The sequence below is a fragment of the Drosophila eugracilis genome, unplaced genomic scaffold, assembly GCF_018153835.1.
Source record: "Drosophila eugracilis isolate 14026-0451.02 unplaced genomic scaffold, ASM1815383v1 contig_1104, whole genome shotgun sequence".
Taxonomy (NCBI): domain Eukaryota; kingdom Metazoa; phylum Arthropoda; class Insecta; order Diptera; family Drosophilidae; genus Drosophila; species Drosophila eugracilis.
In genome coordinates, this window is record NW_024571881.1 from 173041 (window position 1) to 188332 (window position 15292).

At 41.7% G+C, this 15292-nt stretch overlaps 5 protein-coding genes across 8 annotated transcripts; 2 read left to right on the forward strand and 3 right to left on the reverse strand.

Annotated features, from left to right (window-relative positions):
• Positions 1-504: 504 nt before the first annotated feature.
• Positions 505-8922, reverse strand: LOC108109841 (zinc transporter foi). 3 transcript variants are annotated; one of them, XM_017218592.2, is made up of 6 exons: positions 8515-8922; positions 3334-3908; positions 2910-3267; positions 2681-2850; positions 1592-2611; positions 505-1530 (listed from the first exon to the last, which is right to left on the reverse strand). In XM_017218592.2, the coding sequence occupies exons 2-6, from the start codon at positions 3757-3759 to the stop codon at positions 1366-1368; spliced, it is 2139 nt and encodes a 712-aa protein (XP_017074081.1). In that variant the 5' UTR covers positions 3760-3908; positions 8515-8922; the 3' UTR covers positions 505-1365. The 3 variants fall into 3 exon arrangements, with proteins under 3 accessions (XP_017074081.1, XP_017074082.1, XP_017074083.1); XM_017218593.2 differs by lacking the exon at positions 8515-8922 and adding an exon at positions 5826-5894; XM_017218594.2 differs by lacking the exon at positions 8515-8922 and adding an exon at positions 4766-4782.
• Positions 8923-9277: 355 nt separating this feature from the next.
• On the forward strand, positions 9278-10394 carry LOC108109843 (pyrimidodiazepine synthase). Its single transcript, XM_017218596.1, has 4 exons — positions 9278-9372; positions 9431-10014; positions 10071-10192; positions 10246-10394. Exons 1-4 carry the CDS (start codon positions 9345-9347, stop codon positions 10274-10276), a joined length of 765 nt encoding a protein of 254 aa, XP_017074085.1. The 5' UTR covers positions 9278-9344; the 3' UTR covers positions 10277-10394.
• A 177-nt stretch (positions 10395-10571) lies between these two features.
• Positions 10572-12690, forward strand: LOC108109891 (pyrimidodiazepine synthase). Of its 2 annotated transcripts, XM_017218693.1 has the most exons (3): positions 10572-10705; positions 11800-12386; positions 12444-12690. In XM_017218693.1, the coding sequence occupies exons 1-3, from the start codon at positions 10675-10677 to the stop codon at positions 12579-12581; spliced, it is 756 nt and encodes a 251-aa protein (XP_017074182.1). In that variant the 5' UTR covers positions 10572-10674; the 3' UTR covers positions 12582-12690. The 2 variants fall into 2 exon arrangements, with proteins under 2 accessions (XP_017074182.1, XP_017074184.1); XM_017218695.1 differs by lacking the exons at positions 11800-12386; positions 12444-12690 and adding an exon at positions 10881-11720 and having other exon boundaries at positions 10575-10705.
• On the reverse strand, positions 12579-13811 carry LOC108109892 (pyrimidodiazepine synthase). Its single transcript, XM_017218696.2, has 3 exons — positions 13495-13811; positions 12870-13438; positions 12579-12818 (listed from the first exon to the last, which is right to left on the reverse strand). Exons 1-3 carry the CDS (start codon positions 13520-13522, stop codon positions 12684-12686), a joined length of 732 nt encoding a protein of 243 aa, XP_017074185.1. The 5' UTR covers positions 13523-13811; the 3' UTR covers positions 12579-12683.
• A 19-nt stretch (positions 13812-13830) lies between these two features.
• Positions 13831-15289, reverse strand: LOC108109767 (pyrimidodiazepine synthase). The gene is made up of 2 exons (XM_017218440.2): positions 15188-15289; positions 13831-14632 (listed from the first exon to the last, which is right to left on the reverse strand). The coding sequence occupies exons 1-2, from the start codon at positions 15213-15215 to the stop codon at positions 13935-13937; spliced, it is 726 nt and encodes a 241-aa protein (XP_017073929.1). The 5' UTR covers positions 15216-15289; the 3' UTR covers positions 13831-13934.
• Positions 15290-15292: the final 3 nt, after the last annotated feature.

A 15292-nucleotide genomic window follows, 5' to 3' on the forward strand; every position in this document is an offset into this window, starting at 1 on the left:
AAAATGTAGCAAAATACGCGCCTTCGGCAAGTGCTGGTGCACACTTACACGACTTACATATATATGTGTTTATCAATACATTATTGTAAATTTATTTCGTTAGTTGTTTTTCAATTGCCTTTTGCGTGATATCACCAAAGTAGTATTACATCCATTTCTCCAAAATTCCTTTAGCACAGTGTGTATATATGTTTAATTCTTTATTTTGTTTTTTTTTTTGGTTTCCTGTTTGTAGTTTTCGTAGAGCTTACAGCTAAAATTAATATAAGTTTTACTGCCTCAGTAGCACATAGTGTGGGCTTTATAAAATATTGTTAGTTGCTCAGTTTAAGTGATAGCTTCGTGTGCAGCTCGGTGTGTGTGGGATAGTCAGTAAGGGCGATCGTGCCACAAGTCGCACCATTTTACAAATGTTAGTTACTCATTTTGAATCACAATCACTTTCGTGTTAGTTGTGTGCGCAATAAATGAAATAATAAAACTCAAATCAATAAGAAAATAAAATGTTTTTTTAGCTTGGTTTATTACAAAATCATAATTGAACGAAGACGCTACGGGGTAGCGAAAATCTAAATTATGTATGAGCGTGCAATTGAATAATCTTTTTCATTTATTACAAATACGATAATAAATTAAGTTTAAATGGTTTTTGTTTATTTCCAAAAGTGGAAATAATATGCGTTTAAGTCATTAAGTACTGTCAGAAATCATAACAGTGGACATTTCTTAATTCTGGGTTAAGAATGTTAAACTCGCATAAAGTAAACGTGCGCACCCTAAACTACAAAATACAAAAACTATATGAATGTATACATATTCTACAATATATATATATATCGTAATTGTTAGGTTCTGCTTTCAGTGTATAAGATCAGTAATTACAGGATTTTGGGATCCAGATCCGATCCTTTTTCTGTTATTTCCTTCTCTCATTTATCGTTTCAATTGTTTTTTTTTTTTCAAAATCACTAAATTCAGGATCACTATTTAACCTAGGCAATTTGAAGACATCTTACATTTTAGTCGGGTTTGAAATCGATGCGAACGCATCTCATAAGCAAAATTAGGAACGAAAATAAAACGGGTTTGCTGGATCGCTTCACTTATGTGGGTGTGTGGTTGTGTGTTTCATAAACTGGGTAACAAATGCGTTTGATAAGCGCCAACCGGCTGTGTATGTGGTTGTGTTTCAAGTAACTCTGCGGGACTAAGGTAAACAACAATCTAATCAAATTATAAAGAAAATAATAATTCAAGAGGTCCTATATGCCTGATGGAAAAATGCAGTTAATACACAATATTCGCTGCAATTCACATAATACGCTACAAGATTCGCTGCGGTTGGTTTCAATTTCAGTTATGTGATTAATGAACGTGCTGGTGAGATGAACCTCCATCCGTGCCGAACACGCTCATCAGATCGCCCTCGTAAAGGGCGATCAACAGCATTATTCCCACTCCGCTCAACATCCCGAGTATCTGCAGCAGGAACTGTCCCAGCGATTTGTGCGAGGCCGAGATCTCGGGCATCTGCAATAAATCATAGTTTATTTAATAGTTTTACAAAATTAGCTAATAGATAAAAACTTACCATATCGACTAGGGCAATGTAGATAAACAGACCAGCCGCAACAGCAAACATCCATTGAGCCACATCCTGCGATCGGCCAAAGGCAATGCCGAAAATCATACCTATAAAGCTCAGGACTCCCGTCAACAGGTTGTAGTAGACGGCCGACTTCACCGACATGCCAGCCTTCATCAAAATGGCAAAGTCACCCAGCTCGTGTGGCAACTCATGACAGAAGACAGCTAACGAGGTGGAAAAACCGCCTGCTATGTTCTCGGCAAAGGCTGCGCCAATGGCCATGCCATCGGTGAAATTATGAAGCCCATCGCCCATGATTATCATCCAAGCCACAGCGCTAAGCGTTTCTGGCGGCGAATGGACGTGACCATGGCGATGACTGTGACCATGATGAGAGGACTCGTGCTCCCGCAATATGACAGTCACATGATCGTTCCGACTGTCCTTATCCTTTGCACTGTTCGAGGCGTACACCGCATTTCCGTCCAGATCGGTGACAATGGTGTTGTTGTCCTGGCCCTCCTGACTCTGCTGGTGGCTGTTGTGCTTGTGGTTGTGATTGTGATGATTCATTTCCACGCAATTCGTGTGCAGTGTCGACAGCAAGGATTCGGCAGCGGCGGCCATATCGTTGGATCCATCATGATCGCCCACACCGTTGCGCATCTCCGCCGCCGAACCAGCATCACCGCCTGCACCAGCCGCCGAGTTCACTCCGCCATCACCAGGAAGGTGCATCCATTCACTCTGCTTGTTGTTCATGGTGATCTCGTCATAACAATATGGATATGAGCTATACTTTTGCTTGCAGATCTTGTCGCCGGCCACCGAGTTGTTTACCGACGAATCAGGATCCCGCATAACCTTCGCACGCGAAGGCTTCTTCGTTTCCTTTTTCTCTACGCTCTTGCGCCACTCAGATATCATGGTCAACGCATGCTCCGTCACGTAAAAGAAGATGATGCCGCCCAGGCATCCCAGTCCCTTCATGATCATCCCCCGTTCATCCTGGCCTGCCAGAGACTATAAATCGGAAGTTATACATTAGTCATGGCTTACGGAAAAGTACGTGGCTTTATCAGCTCTACTCACATGAGGCATTAAGTGCAGTAGGGCATCGCCGGTCATTGTACCTACTGCCAGGGAAACCAGATACTGGATGATGTATTTGTAATACCGAGAACCCATAAACGGTATGATGGCCACTCCTACCAAGCCGAGGATGCCGCAGGCAAACACGGATATAAAGGCATATACCCACACTGGATGAGAAGATACAGATAAGTAAAGAAAAAATGGAATATGATATAGTCAATCTCACCATAGAATATATCCTTGTCTTTCTCGTCTTCCAGCAGCTTTTCCGTGCTATCAATATCGTATAAGACCGCCGGCTCTATGCATCCGCCGCTTTGGGCTTTCAGCTCGTACAGAAGAATCGGACATAAATGGAGCAAGTCCTTTTCACTCAGCGTAAAATTTTGCGTCTCCTCGCTGAGTAGGTGTGTGTTATTGTTAAGCAGGTTCGCGCACATATCGTTGGAGCTGGTGCCATTCTGGCTTAATGTACAGTTGGTCAGCTGCAGACTATTGTGCTCCTCCTCTTCGTCATGGTCATGGTCATGGTGATGATGATCATGAGGCTGGACATGGTGCACTAAGCGACTAGTGGGCACACACTGCGAGGGGAATAAGAGAACATAGAGTAAGTCAACAAGAAGAAGATTCTAGCTCCCTATACTCACAGTTCCTTCACTTGCCCCACTCGCCAACGAGTGAAGGTTAAGCTGCTGGAGCAGGCCATCGAATCCGCTGTTGTTCATCAGATCGTTCTGGACCATCAGCTTCTCGAGATAGTACTGGGTGATTTGTGGGACGCGGGACTCGGAGTGATGACCGTGTTCGTGGCCGGCATGGCGCTTTTGTCTCCTCGATGGCGGGCTGGTGCTGTAGTTGGGGGTGTCGTCGTCGCCAGAAGCGGATCGCTGCTGTCGCCGATCGGTGGTTTCACTGGAGGGACTCAGGTTCGTATAGACGCGGGCGTTGAGCTGCTCCTGGCTTTGGGTCATGACCAGCGCCGGGCCCAGTAGACTCTCAATATGATCCTGGCAGTGCAGGCGGTGCGCACATAGAAGGCACACCACGCAAACAGCCATAATGTGTCGTGCCATTTTTAGGCCCGACTTGCTCTTGTACTTCCACTCCTAGAACTAATGCTAATGACTCTGACTCTCGTTACGATTTACTGCCCAGCAAGATCTGTCACGATCATTATATATCCGTCGATCAGTCAGATGTCAATTCGCGCTGTTATTTCGATCTGGAATTAAACGCAAAAGTCAGCAAGAAATTAGTCAAAAACGAAAACAAGTACTGCAAAACCAACACAAAATTCTATCTGATTAAAAATCGTTTATGGGGCTATACGGTCATCCCCTTGTTACCATCCCACACAAATTAAGGCACTGCCGATCCGAAACGATCGCAGGCACTTACAAAGGCCATTTGCCCATTGCATAACCAAAATAGTCAGCGAACCAAAGCGGAAGTTCAAGATCGTTCGTTGGTGGATCGACACCTCCAAATATGGAACATCGAGCCGTCTAAACAACCGACTGGTTTCAGGTGCCCCAAGATCACCATAGATGGGAGGTTTCACTGCATTTAAACAATGAGTTCTTCTGGTATGGCAATAGGGATATAGATCACTTCAATCAGTTATTAACTTGACACTCAAGCTTGTTAAGCTTTGCGGTTTTCGGTATTTGGAAATTATTATCAAATTAATTAATCGTGTTTGAAATTGCTACAAGAAGTAAGTTATTTAAGGCATTAAAAACACATTAACTCATACGTTTAATGTCACTATTTATAATAATTATCAAAGCTCATAAAAATCTTTGTAGTCTTGCAACATCATTTCTTGTAGAAACTAAAGTTTTCAGACTTTTATCACTTTGGAAATTCCACTCAATCTACATTGACTTAACATTCCTACTTCTTATCAAAGCATTTGGTTTTCCAAATCACAATCACATATTCCATGGGTATTACAACCCTCCAATGCCAGAATCAAAATGTTTTATTATTCGGCTACTTCTGTGTTCACATTTGTTGATAACAAAAAACAGAAGATGCGAAGTTGCACAACGATAATCACAATGGGTATTTACTAACTACTGCTTATCAGCCAACTAGTTTTTAGCTCCTAGTCGGGAGCCAAAGTGGTTGATGCCATGCGGCTTCTTCGATGAGCAAACTACGAGTGGCACGCGCCAAAAAAGAAATTCGCCAGGCGGGACTTGGAAATTTCTCTTCCCCTCTCACACTAACTGAAAATTAGTTTGTTATTGTACATAGTTGGCTCTAACTACTTGTTATTGTAGTTGTTGCTGGTTTTTGTGTGGGACTCAGACAATTTTGCAATTGCGCATTAATGCCACAGCCAAGTTGGGCAGTTAGTTCAACGGTCCTGCATTGAAATCCAATTTATTGATAAAACTTTGGCGAAAATTTACGACACAGGTGAGAAGACGAGAAGGGGAGAGGTAGGGGTGTTGAGGCATACAGATACACGTGGGTGTCTCGCTGGTTATCGACTTAATAAAAGCGAAAGCCAAAACACTAAAAGGTAATAATAGAAACGTCATTGTTGTTGCATAAAATGGATGGCCTCAAGGTCGCAGGAAGTGGGCGGTCTGTCATTGCACCCGCGCGGCATTGACAAGGACACACGTCGCCTTGGCAAAGGGGTTAAGTGTTAAAGGTTGAGGCTGAAGAGTTCGCACTTGTTGAGGAAATTAACTGCCAAACTGCCACTGGGATTCGCGAAGGCACAAAACTTAATTTCAGGGCAATAAAAATCAATCAACGAAACAAATTATTTGCATACAAATTCCCCAAATCAGATCAGATACGATTCATCGGCAATATTCCCCCAATCAATCCAGCGAACTCAGTCAATTGGTCAAGTGCTGCCGCCATTGACTGACTGTTTCGTTTGTATTTCGATTGTTTTTACTATATCTTTTTTTTAGTAATCAAGCCTCATTTAAATTCTGTTCGCGTGATTTTAATGAAACCACTGGGAGAAAAATGTTTAACGATCTGGTTTCAATGCTAAATGCATACATTTTTGGAGCGAAGGGCATTTTTAATTCATTTCACTTTCTTCTGCTTCACATTGATAATAAATTTATTTTAACATATTTTAAAATAACTTGTATATTAATCGTACCGAAAAGAACTAATTGGAAGAATACCAAACCGATCGCAAACACCAGCTAGCTTTGCAAACGCTTTGCAACTGAGCGGCGCGCGTCGCTTGCGGTTCGATTTATAAGCCAGTTTCATTGTCGGCTAATTGAGTGAGTGTGCGTTCAAATATATATATATATATATATGACTGCGGACCACATTAAAGCATACCCACAACGAAGGCGTTCTAACTTGGCGGGGCGTGGCTGATTTTGGACCATGGCAAACAGCGAGGTGAACGTCAGAACGCTAGAACGCAAAGATTGAAGTTTGGTTAACTAAAAGGATTAATGTTGCATTTACTAAAAATTCACAATTAAAAAACCTGATTATATGCGCTGATTTTGAATTTTAAATTTGCATATACATGTTGATGTGATGGTATTATTTCAAAAACTGCATCACTTTTATACTTCTATAATCATATCTTTTTCACTGATCATTTTCAAAAACTATATATAGCTTTTTAATAAACTTAAAAGTTCCCTCATTCAGTTTGATTGTGTTGGAAAATTATAGTCTATTTTGGTTCAGGAACTTTAAATATTATTTTTTATGGTTTAAAAAGAGGCAGCTGGGCTAAATCACAAAACAAAAAACAAAAATAAACAAAAAATATGCAATAATAATAAATAAATAATAATAATCCTATATTCTATTGCAATATAAAAGGCTTGAGGTGGTATTTTTCATATTGAGACACATTCCCCAAATCAAATTTCGCTTGTCATAGCAAGAGATCACGATGCTCAAATTTGATAAACAGGGTGCTCTTTATTTCGCAAATTGTGAAATTCTGGCACATGCTGCTGAGTCAACATAATGGAATTCAGCATGAAACCCCCATTTTATAGAGTAAAATTTCCTGGAACCCAATTCCTTTTTATGTTTAGTTCGCATAATCAAATTTCGCTTGGCATCTACCCCAAAAAAGCTGAAACTTCACATGCGATCGCTCAAAGTACAAACGATAAATGAACCCCATAATTTGATTAGTCATTCGACCGAAATAAATTTCACATTATATCTCCACGTTTGGAACCTTGGCACAGCACTATTATATATCACATTTTCACTATATAACGACCTGAAATTGCGCTAAGTCGGCGAAAACCTGGGAACGGGCTCGTAAAACTTCTCACACGATTTATATATGTACATATGTACATATATATACTCAAAGCTGACGTAATCTTTAGATTGCTGGGCCTGAAATTTCAACCAGACATCTACATAGGTGTACACTTGAGGTACCCTTACTACCTGCCATAAAATGTATCTTTTATCTTAACCTCTTCACAAACTAATTTCATACCTGAAACTCCAGGCAAATAACCTGCAAAAATGTGTATCTAAGAACCCAAACACTCAGACACATGGGTATTATCTTCTTTTTACCTTTTTCGCTCATTCAGTGAGCCAGTAAATCGTTCAACAAGAGCTTGATGTGAAATTTCAGTAGAGTCTTGTTGGGGAGATATGAAAAAGACTCAAGTCATGTGACGGCCAAATGAAAACGAAGTTCTGGATGGGATAGAAGCACTTAAAACTCGAATTTGCAGAGGTCGATCACGTCGGATTCGGAACGTTACGGATTCAATCCAATTCGATTGAATCCGGACACGGGACGAGGCTCTGACCTTGCCATGCTCGTCGACTGCTGAATTACGTGGACGGTCAGTTTAGTATTCAGTTAGTACAACCACTGACACATAACTGATGTTGAAGGGCTGGCCATATGCGATAAATAATTCATCTGATCGTAGTTCGTTGAGAATTGTTTGTTTTCCGTATCAAGTTACTGCTGGTTGCCCCAAATGACGGAGCCAGGTTGCAAGGCGGTGTTTATCATTGCATATTTTTTATTTGCAAATATCAGTTTTGCAAATTGCGCTGGCTCATGAATAATTGATTGGCGCCGGACGGAAAATGGAGAAATGAAAAAGTTCTAGGTCGATAAGGATTCTTCTGCTGGCCGCCACCGGCATTTTATCTATGATTCATGAACCCACCTACACATATGAACAACAAAAGTATGTGGAAGGCAGCCAAAAGTGCGAAAGAAACACATGATGATATATGGGTCAGAGGCGATAACAGTGGCGGATCGTAATGGGGATTGACTTATTTAGCTTGGGAATTTAATAATTCATAAGTTGTAATTGTGTAAATGTACACCTTTAACACGTGGAACTTCTTCCTGAGAATATGTTGTTATCTCCTAGTATAATTTTTTTTTAGCCCCGCCACTGTTCGATAAGCGTTCTGGCCCGTTTGCTACTACTAATTCCACTGATTTTGCGTAATTAGGCTCTGAAGATAGCGAATGGAAATGGCATTTGAAATTGCGCTGAATTATGTAGAGAACATACCAATGACTATAAGTATGCCGATCGAAAATAGCATAAAAACGTGCTGAATATCAGTGTAGTTACGTGTGCATCTGTGTATGTGAGTGTACATCACATATACATCCATATGTAAGTGAGCGGGTGTCAAAATCACTCGCACATGGAAATGTCCCGCTATAAATAAACAAGAGTGGGTGGTGGGTGGAACAGTGGGTGGTTGTTGGGATGGGGGGCCTGTCGAATGCATTCCCCTTACTCTCAACTTAGACCAAGATTAATCACGAAGGTCTGTAAGTAATACAGCAACTACGAACTCACCCGTGAATTTGCCGGACTGTTTAGCACATCACACACACTCAAACAATTCCTAGAGTTATTGCGAGATCGTAGATAATGTTGGACGATTTTAGGGCTGTAGCTTTAGCCGATGCGGTGGGCGTGAATTAAAAGCGCCGTCGAGATAACGCCGAGAGTCAATCACGTTGCAATAATCTCAGTTAAACAAGGAGAATTGAATGGAATCCGAACAGAGCGGCGAGATTTGCACGGATACGAGTTACGGGAAACGGCCACCAACACCAACACGGGCTCAATTACGCAAGGGGCGGTCTAACTGTAAACATTTTTCGTACTTCCTAAACATATGCCGTATCCATCTCTCTTTCGCACACACCGCCAAACACAAAAATCCGCAACTATAACAAATTTTTTATAACAATTATCGATAGGCAGTTGGGGCAGAGTGACCATTTGCCGCATACCGCTAAAAATTCCTTTTTTTGGTATATTTTATGAGTTAGCTGGTTTTAGTATTATTTTTAATGGTGATATGCTAAATTTTTAATTTCAAAATAAAAGCTAAAATATATATTAAAAATATCGTATGCATTTGCTGACTTTGGATTTTTTTAAACATAAATCACTTAAATTAAAAGTGTTCTAAAATTAAAAATGCAAGACAAATCTTATCAAAATAAAATGTAATCTACTGCTTTGTATTGTAAAGACTTTCATTTTTAATATCTGTTCGTTTTTTTGTAATCAACTCAAAAAATGTTCGATAATTGGTAATCGAGCAGCTTTCACTTTCTAGTCAAACTTCGATTAGTTCGATAAATAAAAACAACAGGTTATTAATTTTTTGCGAAATGAGCGATACTCAGCATTTAACCACAGGTTAGTACTGCCAACTACAATCTAAAATGTTTATTTCAAACGCAAATATATAATGAAGGTTCGGAGAAGCCCATATTCCCGGATGATGGAGTCTTGAAGTTGTATTCAATGCGTTTCTGCCCTTATGCTCACCGCGTGCACCTTGTTCTCGACGCCAAAAATTTGCCTTATCACAGCATTTATATCAATCTTCGCGAGAAACCTGAATGGTTCCACCAGGTGAGCAGCTCTACTAAGGTTCCTGCCTTAGAGCTGGTCAAAGCACCGGGAAATCCCGTCCTGATTGAGTCGCTCATCATATGCGACTACCTGGACGAGAAGTATCCTGAGGTACCGCTTTATCCTAAGGATCCGCTAAAGAAGGCCCAGGAAAAGATTCTGATCGAGCGCTTTGGGCAATTTATCACTGCCTTCTACCGACTTGCGATTCATGAAAATCCCGACCAGCTGGGCAACACTGATCACTACGCCGGGCTGGACATTTACGAGGAGGAACTTAAGCAGCGTGGGACTAAGTTCTTTGGTGGATCAAGCCCGGGAATGCTGGACTATATGATTTGGCCCTGGTGCGAGCGTTTTGCTTCTTTGAAGGTTGCCTTGGGTGATGGATTCGAATTAAATCCTGAACGTTTTACTACATTGGTGGGTTTTGATAGATTTAAAAATCATTTTGAGCTTGAACAAGATATATATTTCAGATCAAATGGCGCGACTTGATGTTACAGGACCGAGCCGTCAAGTGCTTCTATTTGGATGGAAAGACCCATGCCCAATACATGAGTTCCCGTCGAGCGGGCAATGCTGATTACAATATGCTCTAGTACGTTTTTAAATCCTATATAATGCATATCAAACTAATTTTCTTTATTTTAGCAATGAGGCCAAGCGCGTTAAATTAGAGTAGTTTTGAAGAAAATGGTTACACATCATTATTTGTATATATATTTCAAATTGAGTTTAGATGTACATATGACAGCACTATTGTGATTGAAAAATAAATATTTACATTTTCCCTGTTAAAAGAATACCTTTCAATATTCAACAGGTTTGATCAATAAAGGGTTTTAATACTTTAAATAAAAAGGTTTTATAATAGACACAATATGAAAGATTACATTTTTTTTAGGGTTTCATTTTAAATTGCCCGGGCAACAATCGTTATTCCTATTCGATATATTCGTCCGTCCAGCGTCTGCGACCACTATATAAGGTCATCAAATCTCCATTCGTTGTCATTCGATTGGAACTATTTTGGCTACCAACATTTCTCGTTTAAGGAATTATCTTCAAGTTGTTAACAAAATGGCCCTGCCGCAGAAGCACTTCAAGAGGGGTGAGTCGGGGCACTTCAAGGTCAATGGGATAGTGACGCGGCAAAAGTTAGCAATTGATTCCATAGTTTTATCTACCCCCCATAAGAAGTGTAAATTAGCAGCAGATAGAGATTTAATTTTAGCCCAAGCATAATGGAAAACTTTCCGCTGACGTCACAAATACCCCATCAACAGGTTCTCCCAAACCGGAAATTCCCGAGGATGGAGTCCTGCGCTACTATTCGATGAGGTTTTGCCCGTATTCCCAGCGTGCCGGTTTGGTTCTGGCCGCCAAGAAGATTCCTCATCATACGGTCTACATTGATCTCAGCGAGAAACCTGAGTGGTACATCGACTACAGTCCACTAGGCAAGGTGCCAGCCATCCAGTTGCCACAGCTGCCAGGACAACCTGCTCTAGTGGAATCCCTGGTCATTGCCGAGTACTTGGATGAGCAGTATCCCGGCGAGGGCTCCCTCTTCCCCAAGGATCCATTACAAAAGGCACTTGATAGGATCCTCATTGAACGCCTAGCTCCCGCTGTCAGTGCCATCTACCCGGTCTTCTTCACCAAGAACCCACCGGGAGATGCCATAAAAAACTTCGAGACCGCTCTGGATGTTTTTGAGCAGGAGATTACCAAGCGGGGAACCCCGTACTTTGGTGGCGAAAAGATCGGCATTGTTGACTACATGATTTGGCCCTGGTTTGAGCGATTCCCCGCCCTTAAGTACTCTCTGGATGAACCCTACGAGCTGGACAAGACGCGTTATCAGAATCTGTTGAAGTGGCGCGATTTGGCGGCCCAAGATGAAGCTGTAAAGGCCACCGCTTTGGATGCCAGAATCCATGCTAAGTTTATGCGTACCCGCCATGAGGCCAAGCCCAACTACGACGTCGCCTTCGAGCCCTTGTAAGGGATCCAAAATTTGGCTGATATTTAGAACCTGTACAACAGGATTCAAGATACTTAAAATTTGAATGTGAAAACGCTCAGCGAGAAAATATTAAACCTATATGCACTCGACCACAAAACCTCATCTTTTCATCTTCAATCGGGACTAGGGTAACTACTTCGTCTTTGCCAACTATTCATCTATTCTTGACTTTACAGGTTCTACCAAACCGGAACTACCTGAAGATGGCGTCCTACGTTTCTTTTCAATGGCATTCTGCCCCTTCAGCCACCGAGTTCGCCTACTACTGGCTGCTAAACAGATCCCACATCACAAGATCTACGTTGATTTAATTGAGAAGCCAGAATGGTACAAGGATTACAGTCCTCTGGGAAAAGTTCCCGCCCTGCAACTCGCTGGTATTGAGAATCAACCTACTCTTGTGGAATCTCTCATCATTGCGGAGTACTTGGACCAGCAGTATCCCCAACCCCAACTATTTCTCACTGATCCCCTTCAGAAAGCGCTAGACAAGATTCTCATTGAACGCTTTGCTCCGGTGGTCAGTGCCATTTACCCAGTCCTAACCTGTAATCCGAATGCCCCAGCAGATGCTATTGAAAAGTTCGAGAATGCTTTGGATGTTTTTGAAGTAGAACTGGCGAAAAGGGGAACTCCCTATTTTGCCGGGCAGACCATTGGAATCGTGGATTACATGATTTGGCCCTGGTTTGAACGCTTTCCCAGCATGAAAATCACCTCGGAGCAGAAATATGAGCTCAATACAAATAGATTTGGGAAACTGGTATGTTAATCTATCACTCCTAATGAAGATTTATAACCATAATCGCAACCATTGCAGCTGAAGTGGCGCGATTTGGTGGCTCAAGATGAGGCAGTACAGAAGACTGCTTTGGATGTCCAGCTGCATGCCGAGTTCCAGAAATCCAAGACCCTTGGCAATCCCCAGTATGATATAGCATTCAAAGCCAAGTACTAGATTGCCAACAGGTTTAGCCAAAATCAAATCTTAGGAACTGGTTTTGGACTGCCTTAAAGTTTTATTCATTCCAAGCTAAACATTTAAATAAACCAAGCTGCATCAGGCATCCTTCACAAGCAAATTATAGTTGGGTTGGCCCAAGCTACGCGTGCGCAGGAACTCAGCTTGAACCTCAGCCTCCATGTAAAAAGCCATCACAGCCGGATCACGCTTCATGCGTATCAGCCACAAGGTCTGGAAAAATATTTGAATTGCATACCTTAAGAATCCTTAAGATCAACTTACCAGCTGAGGGAAACGGCTTTCATCGTAGTTGTATTCCTCACCACGCTGCAACTTTAGAAGCTCGAGGCGCTCACACCAGGGCCAGATCATGTAGTCCAAAATTCCTGTCTGTTCACCACCAAAGAAGTCTGTACCCCGACGGCTCAGTTCCCTTTCGTAGGTGTCGAGGCCGTTCCAGAAGGGCTCTAATTCACCGCCGTCCGATGCCTTAAAGAAGGCACCAAGCACCACTCCAAATCGCTCAATCAGTAATTTATCCTGAACTTTCTTAAGAGGATCACGCGGATAGAGCGGACGTAATGGATACTGCTCGTCCAGATACTCGCAGATCAATAGCGACTCCGTAAGCACAGGTGGTCCTGGTTCTCTTACAATTTCTAGAGCTGGTACCTTGCCCTGCGGATTCTTGTCCAGCAGCCACTCTGGTTTCTCTGTGAGATTAATGTAGATGCTGTGGTAAGGGATCTGCTTGGCATCCAACACCAGATGCACGCGCTGGGCGAATGGGCAGAAGCGCATAGAGTAAAGGCGAAGGATACCATCCTCGGGCACATCCGGCGGGGGTGAGCCTGTCAGGGCAGATTGTTTAATATCCATGGATATTTAGCTTTCTGGAAATACATACCTTTAGCCAAATGTCTGCCGTTGCTCATGATCTGCGTGCTCGGGTCTAGAGATGCAAGTGATGATAGCAATTGCCATTCGTATGGTATATAAAGAGCCGATGGCTGCCCTTCGCCAGTTGGATCCTCTTACCCGGCTGAACTTGGCGGCCGAAGCAACCTTTGCGGCTGACACACATATCCAACCGGGTGGATACAGTAATGCACCTTTGGAGTGGATTTCAGGAAAAAGTTAATATACTTTAATATAAAATATAATTTTTGATTTATTTATGTAAATGAAAGCTATTCAAATTAAACAGAGCCCTTTTTTTAACTAATCAAAAATGTTTATTTATGTTAAATGTCTAAAATGTTTTTATTTTTCATATATTTGATATTTAAATTTTAATTAATTAGGTGTTTAAATCTCGTTCTTTTTAAAATATTTTTAACTAATGATCTAAGCCAGCAGATCATAGTTGGCATTGCCAGCCTTGCGGGTCCTCCAGAACTCGTTATGCTGCTCGGGAGTGGCGTAGAAAGACTTGACCACCGAGTCCTCCTTCACAAGAGCAATCCACTGGGTAATTTTGGGGAATCGCTTCTCGTCGAAGTTGTACTCTCCCTGCAGTTTCAACTCGATCACAGAGAGGCGCTCAAACCAGGGCCAGATCATGTAGTCCACGAATCCTGGTTTGTCGCCCCCAAAGAATTTGGTACCCCGCTTGGTTAACTCCTGCTCAAAGATGTCTAGTGCCGTCCAGTAATCCTCCAGACCGGTTCCCTGTGTCAAGATCTTCATGAAGGCATTGGTAATGCCACTGAAGCGCTCTATCAGAATCTTGTCTTGGGCCCGTTTTAATGGATCTTTGGGCAGGAGAGGGTTCTCTGGGTACTTCTCGTCCAGATACTCGGCAATTATCAGCGATTCAATCAACGAGGGCTGGCCTTTCTCCTCCACCAACTGGAGGGCTGGAACCTTCAGCAGAGGGCTCACATCCACCAGCCACTCTGGTTTCTCGGTGAGATTAATGTACACAGTATGATGGGGTACTTTCTTAGCATTTAGCACGAGATGGGCTCGCTGGGCATAAGGGCAAAATCTCATGGAGAACAGGCGAAGAAGACCGTCTTCAGGGAGGACAGGCTTGGCGGAACCTATAAATAAGGATTTATCAGTGAAAGTTTCAAGTATGGCGATGTCGAAGTATTATAAAGTTAGCGATTAAAAGTCGGAATCATCTTCAATCCGTCCCTGTATTTCACGTATAGCAAGTCATTGACTCAAAATTGATACGGCCAGACGTGATATGGCAAACATTTCGTTGATAAGTTATCTTTATGAAGTGTAAATATTATGGTTTATTTGATGCTAATAGATCGAAGTAAAATCTGATATATCAGGAATATTTTTTAAAGCTATATTTCATGATTTGTGCCAAAAAATTTGTGCCAAGAAATGTCTATGTGAAGTTTATAAAGATATATTATTTAACAGTATTAGCACGTTTTAGGTGCATGATTGATATTGAAAATCGTGATCTAGTATATTAACTATCCACCAAATAATTTATCTCTAAAACTTTTTATGTATGACAAATGATGAAATTATAAAGTATTTTGTTTGTAAAGTCAGTAGAATGTTGTAGAACTTGTTTGGGTTTGGCTTGGGCGTTTCTCTTACCACCGGCAACACGTCACTTTTTCTCTTACCTTTAGCCAAATGTTTACCAGAACTCATTATAGATTTTTGCAAAAACTTAAAGCGCAGTAGAAACGAAATTCACTTAATTGTTGAACTCAACTCGAAGTTTGATT

What these genes read in the sequence shown, in the direction of transcription:
- LOC108109841 (XM_017218592.2), bottom strand. Translation starts at nt 3,759, where the DNA reads ATGGCACGACACATTATGGCTGTTTGCGTGGTGTGCCTTCTATGTGCG. An exon ending in AGACAAGGATATATTCTATG is followed by an intron (nt 2,851 to 2,909) that starts GTGAGATTGACT and finishes CTTCTCATCCAG; the next exon opens with TGTGGGTATATGCCTTTATA. An exon ending in TACTGCACTTAATGCCTCAT is followed by an intron (nt 2,612 to 2,680) that starts GTGAGTAGAGCT and finishes TCCGATTTATAG; the next exon opens with TCTCTGGCAGGCCAGGATGA.
- LOC108109843 (XM_017218596.1), top strand. Translation starts at nt 9,345, where the DNA reads ATGAGCGATACTCAGCATTTAACCACAG. An exon ending in TACTCAGCATTTAACCACAG is followed by an intron (nt 9,373 to 9,430) that starts GTTAGTACTGCC and finishes TATATAATGAAG; the next exon opens with GTTCGGAGAAGCCCATATTC. An exon ending in GCTGATTACAATATGCTCTA is followed by an intron (nt 10,193 to 10,245) that starts GTACGTTTTTAA and finishes TCTTTATTTTAG; the next exon opens with CAATGAGGCCAAGCGCGTTA.
- LOC108109891 (XM_017218693.1), top strand. Translation starts at nt 10,675, where the DNA reads ATGGCCCTGCCGCAGAAGCACTTCAAGAGGG. An exon ending in GCAGAAGCACTTCAAGAGGG is followed by an intron (nt 10,706 to 11,799) that starts GTGAGTCGGGGC and finishes TTGACTTTACAG; the next exon opens with GTTCTACCAAACCGGAACTA. An exon ending in CAAATAGATTTGGGAAACTG is followed by an intron (nt 12,387 to 12,443) that starts GTATGTTAATCT and finishes CAACCATTGCAG; the next exon opens with CTGAAGTGGCGCGATTTGGT.
- LOC108109892 (XM_017218696.2), bottom strand. Translation starts at nt 13,522, where the DNA reads ATGAGCAACGGCAGACATTTGGCTAAAG. An exon ending in CGGCAGACATTTGGCTAAAG is followed by an intron (nt 13,439 to 13,494) that starts GTATGTATTTCC and finishes CTGCCCTGACAG; the next exon opens with GCTCACCCCCGCCGGATGTG. An exon ending in AAAGCCGTTTCCCTCAGCTG is followed by an intron (nt 12,819 to 12,869) that starts GTAAGTTGATCT and finishes ATATTTTTCCAG; the next exon opens with ACCTTGTGGCTGATACGCAT.
- LOC108109767 (XM_017218440.2), bottom strand. Translation starts at nt 15,215, where the DNA reads ATGAGTTCTGGTAAACATTTGGCTAAAG. An exon ending in TGGTAAACATTTGGCTAAAG is followed by an intron (nt 14,633 to 15,187) that starts GTAAGAGAAAAA and finishes CCTTATTTATAG; the next exon opens with GTTCCGCCAAGCCTGTCCTC.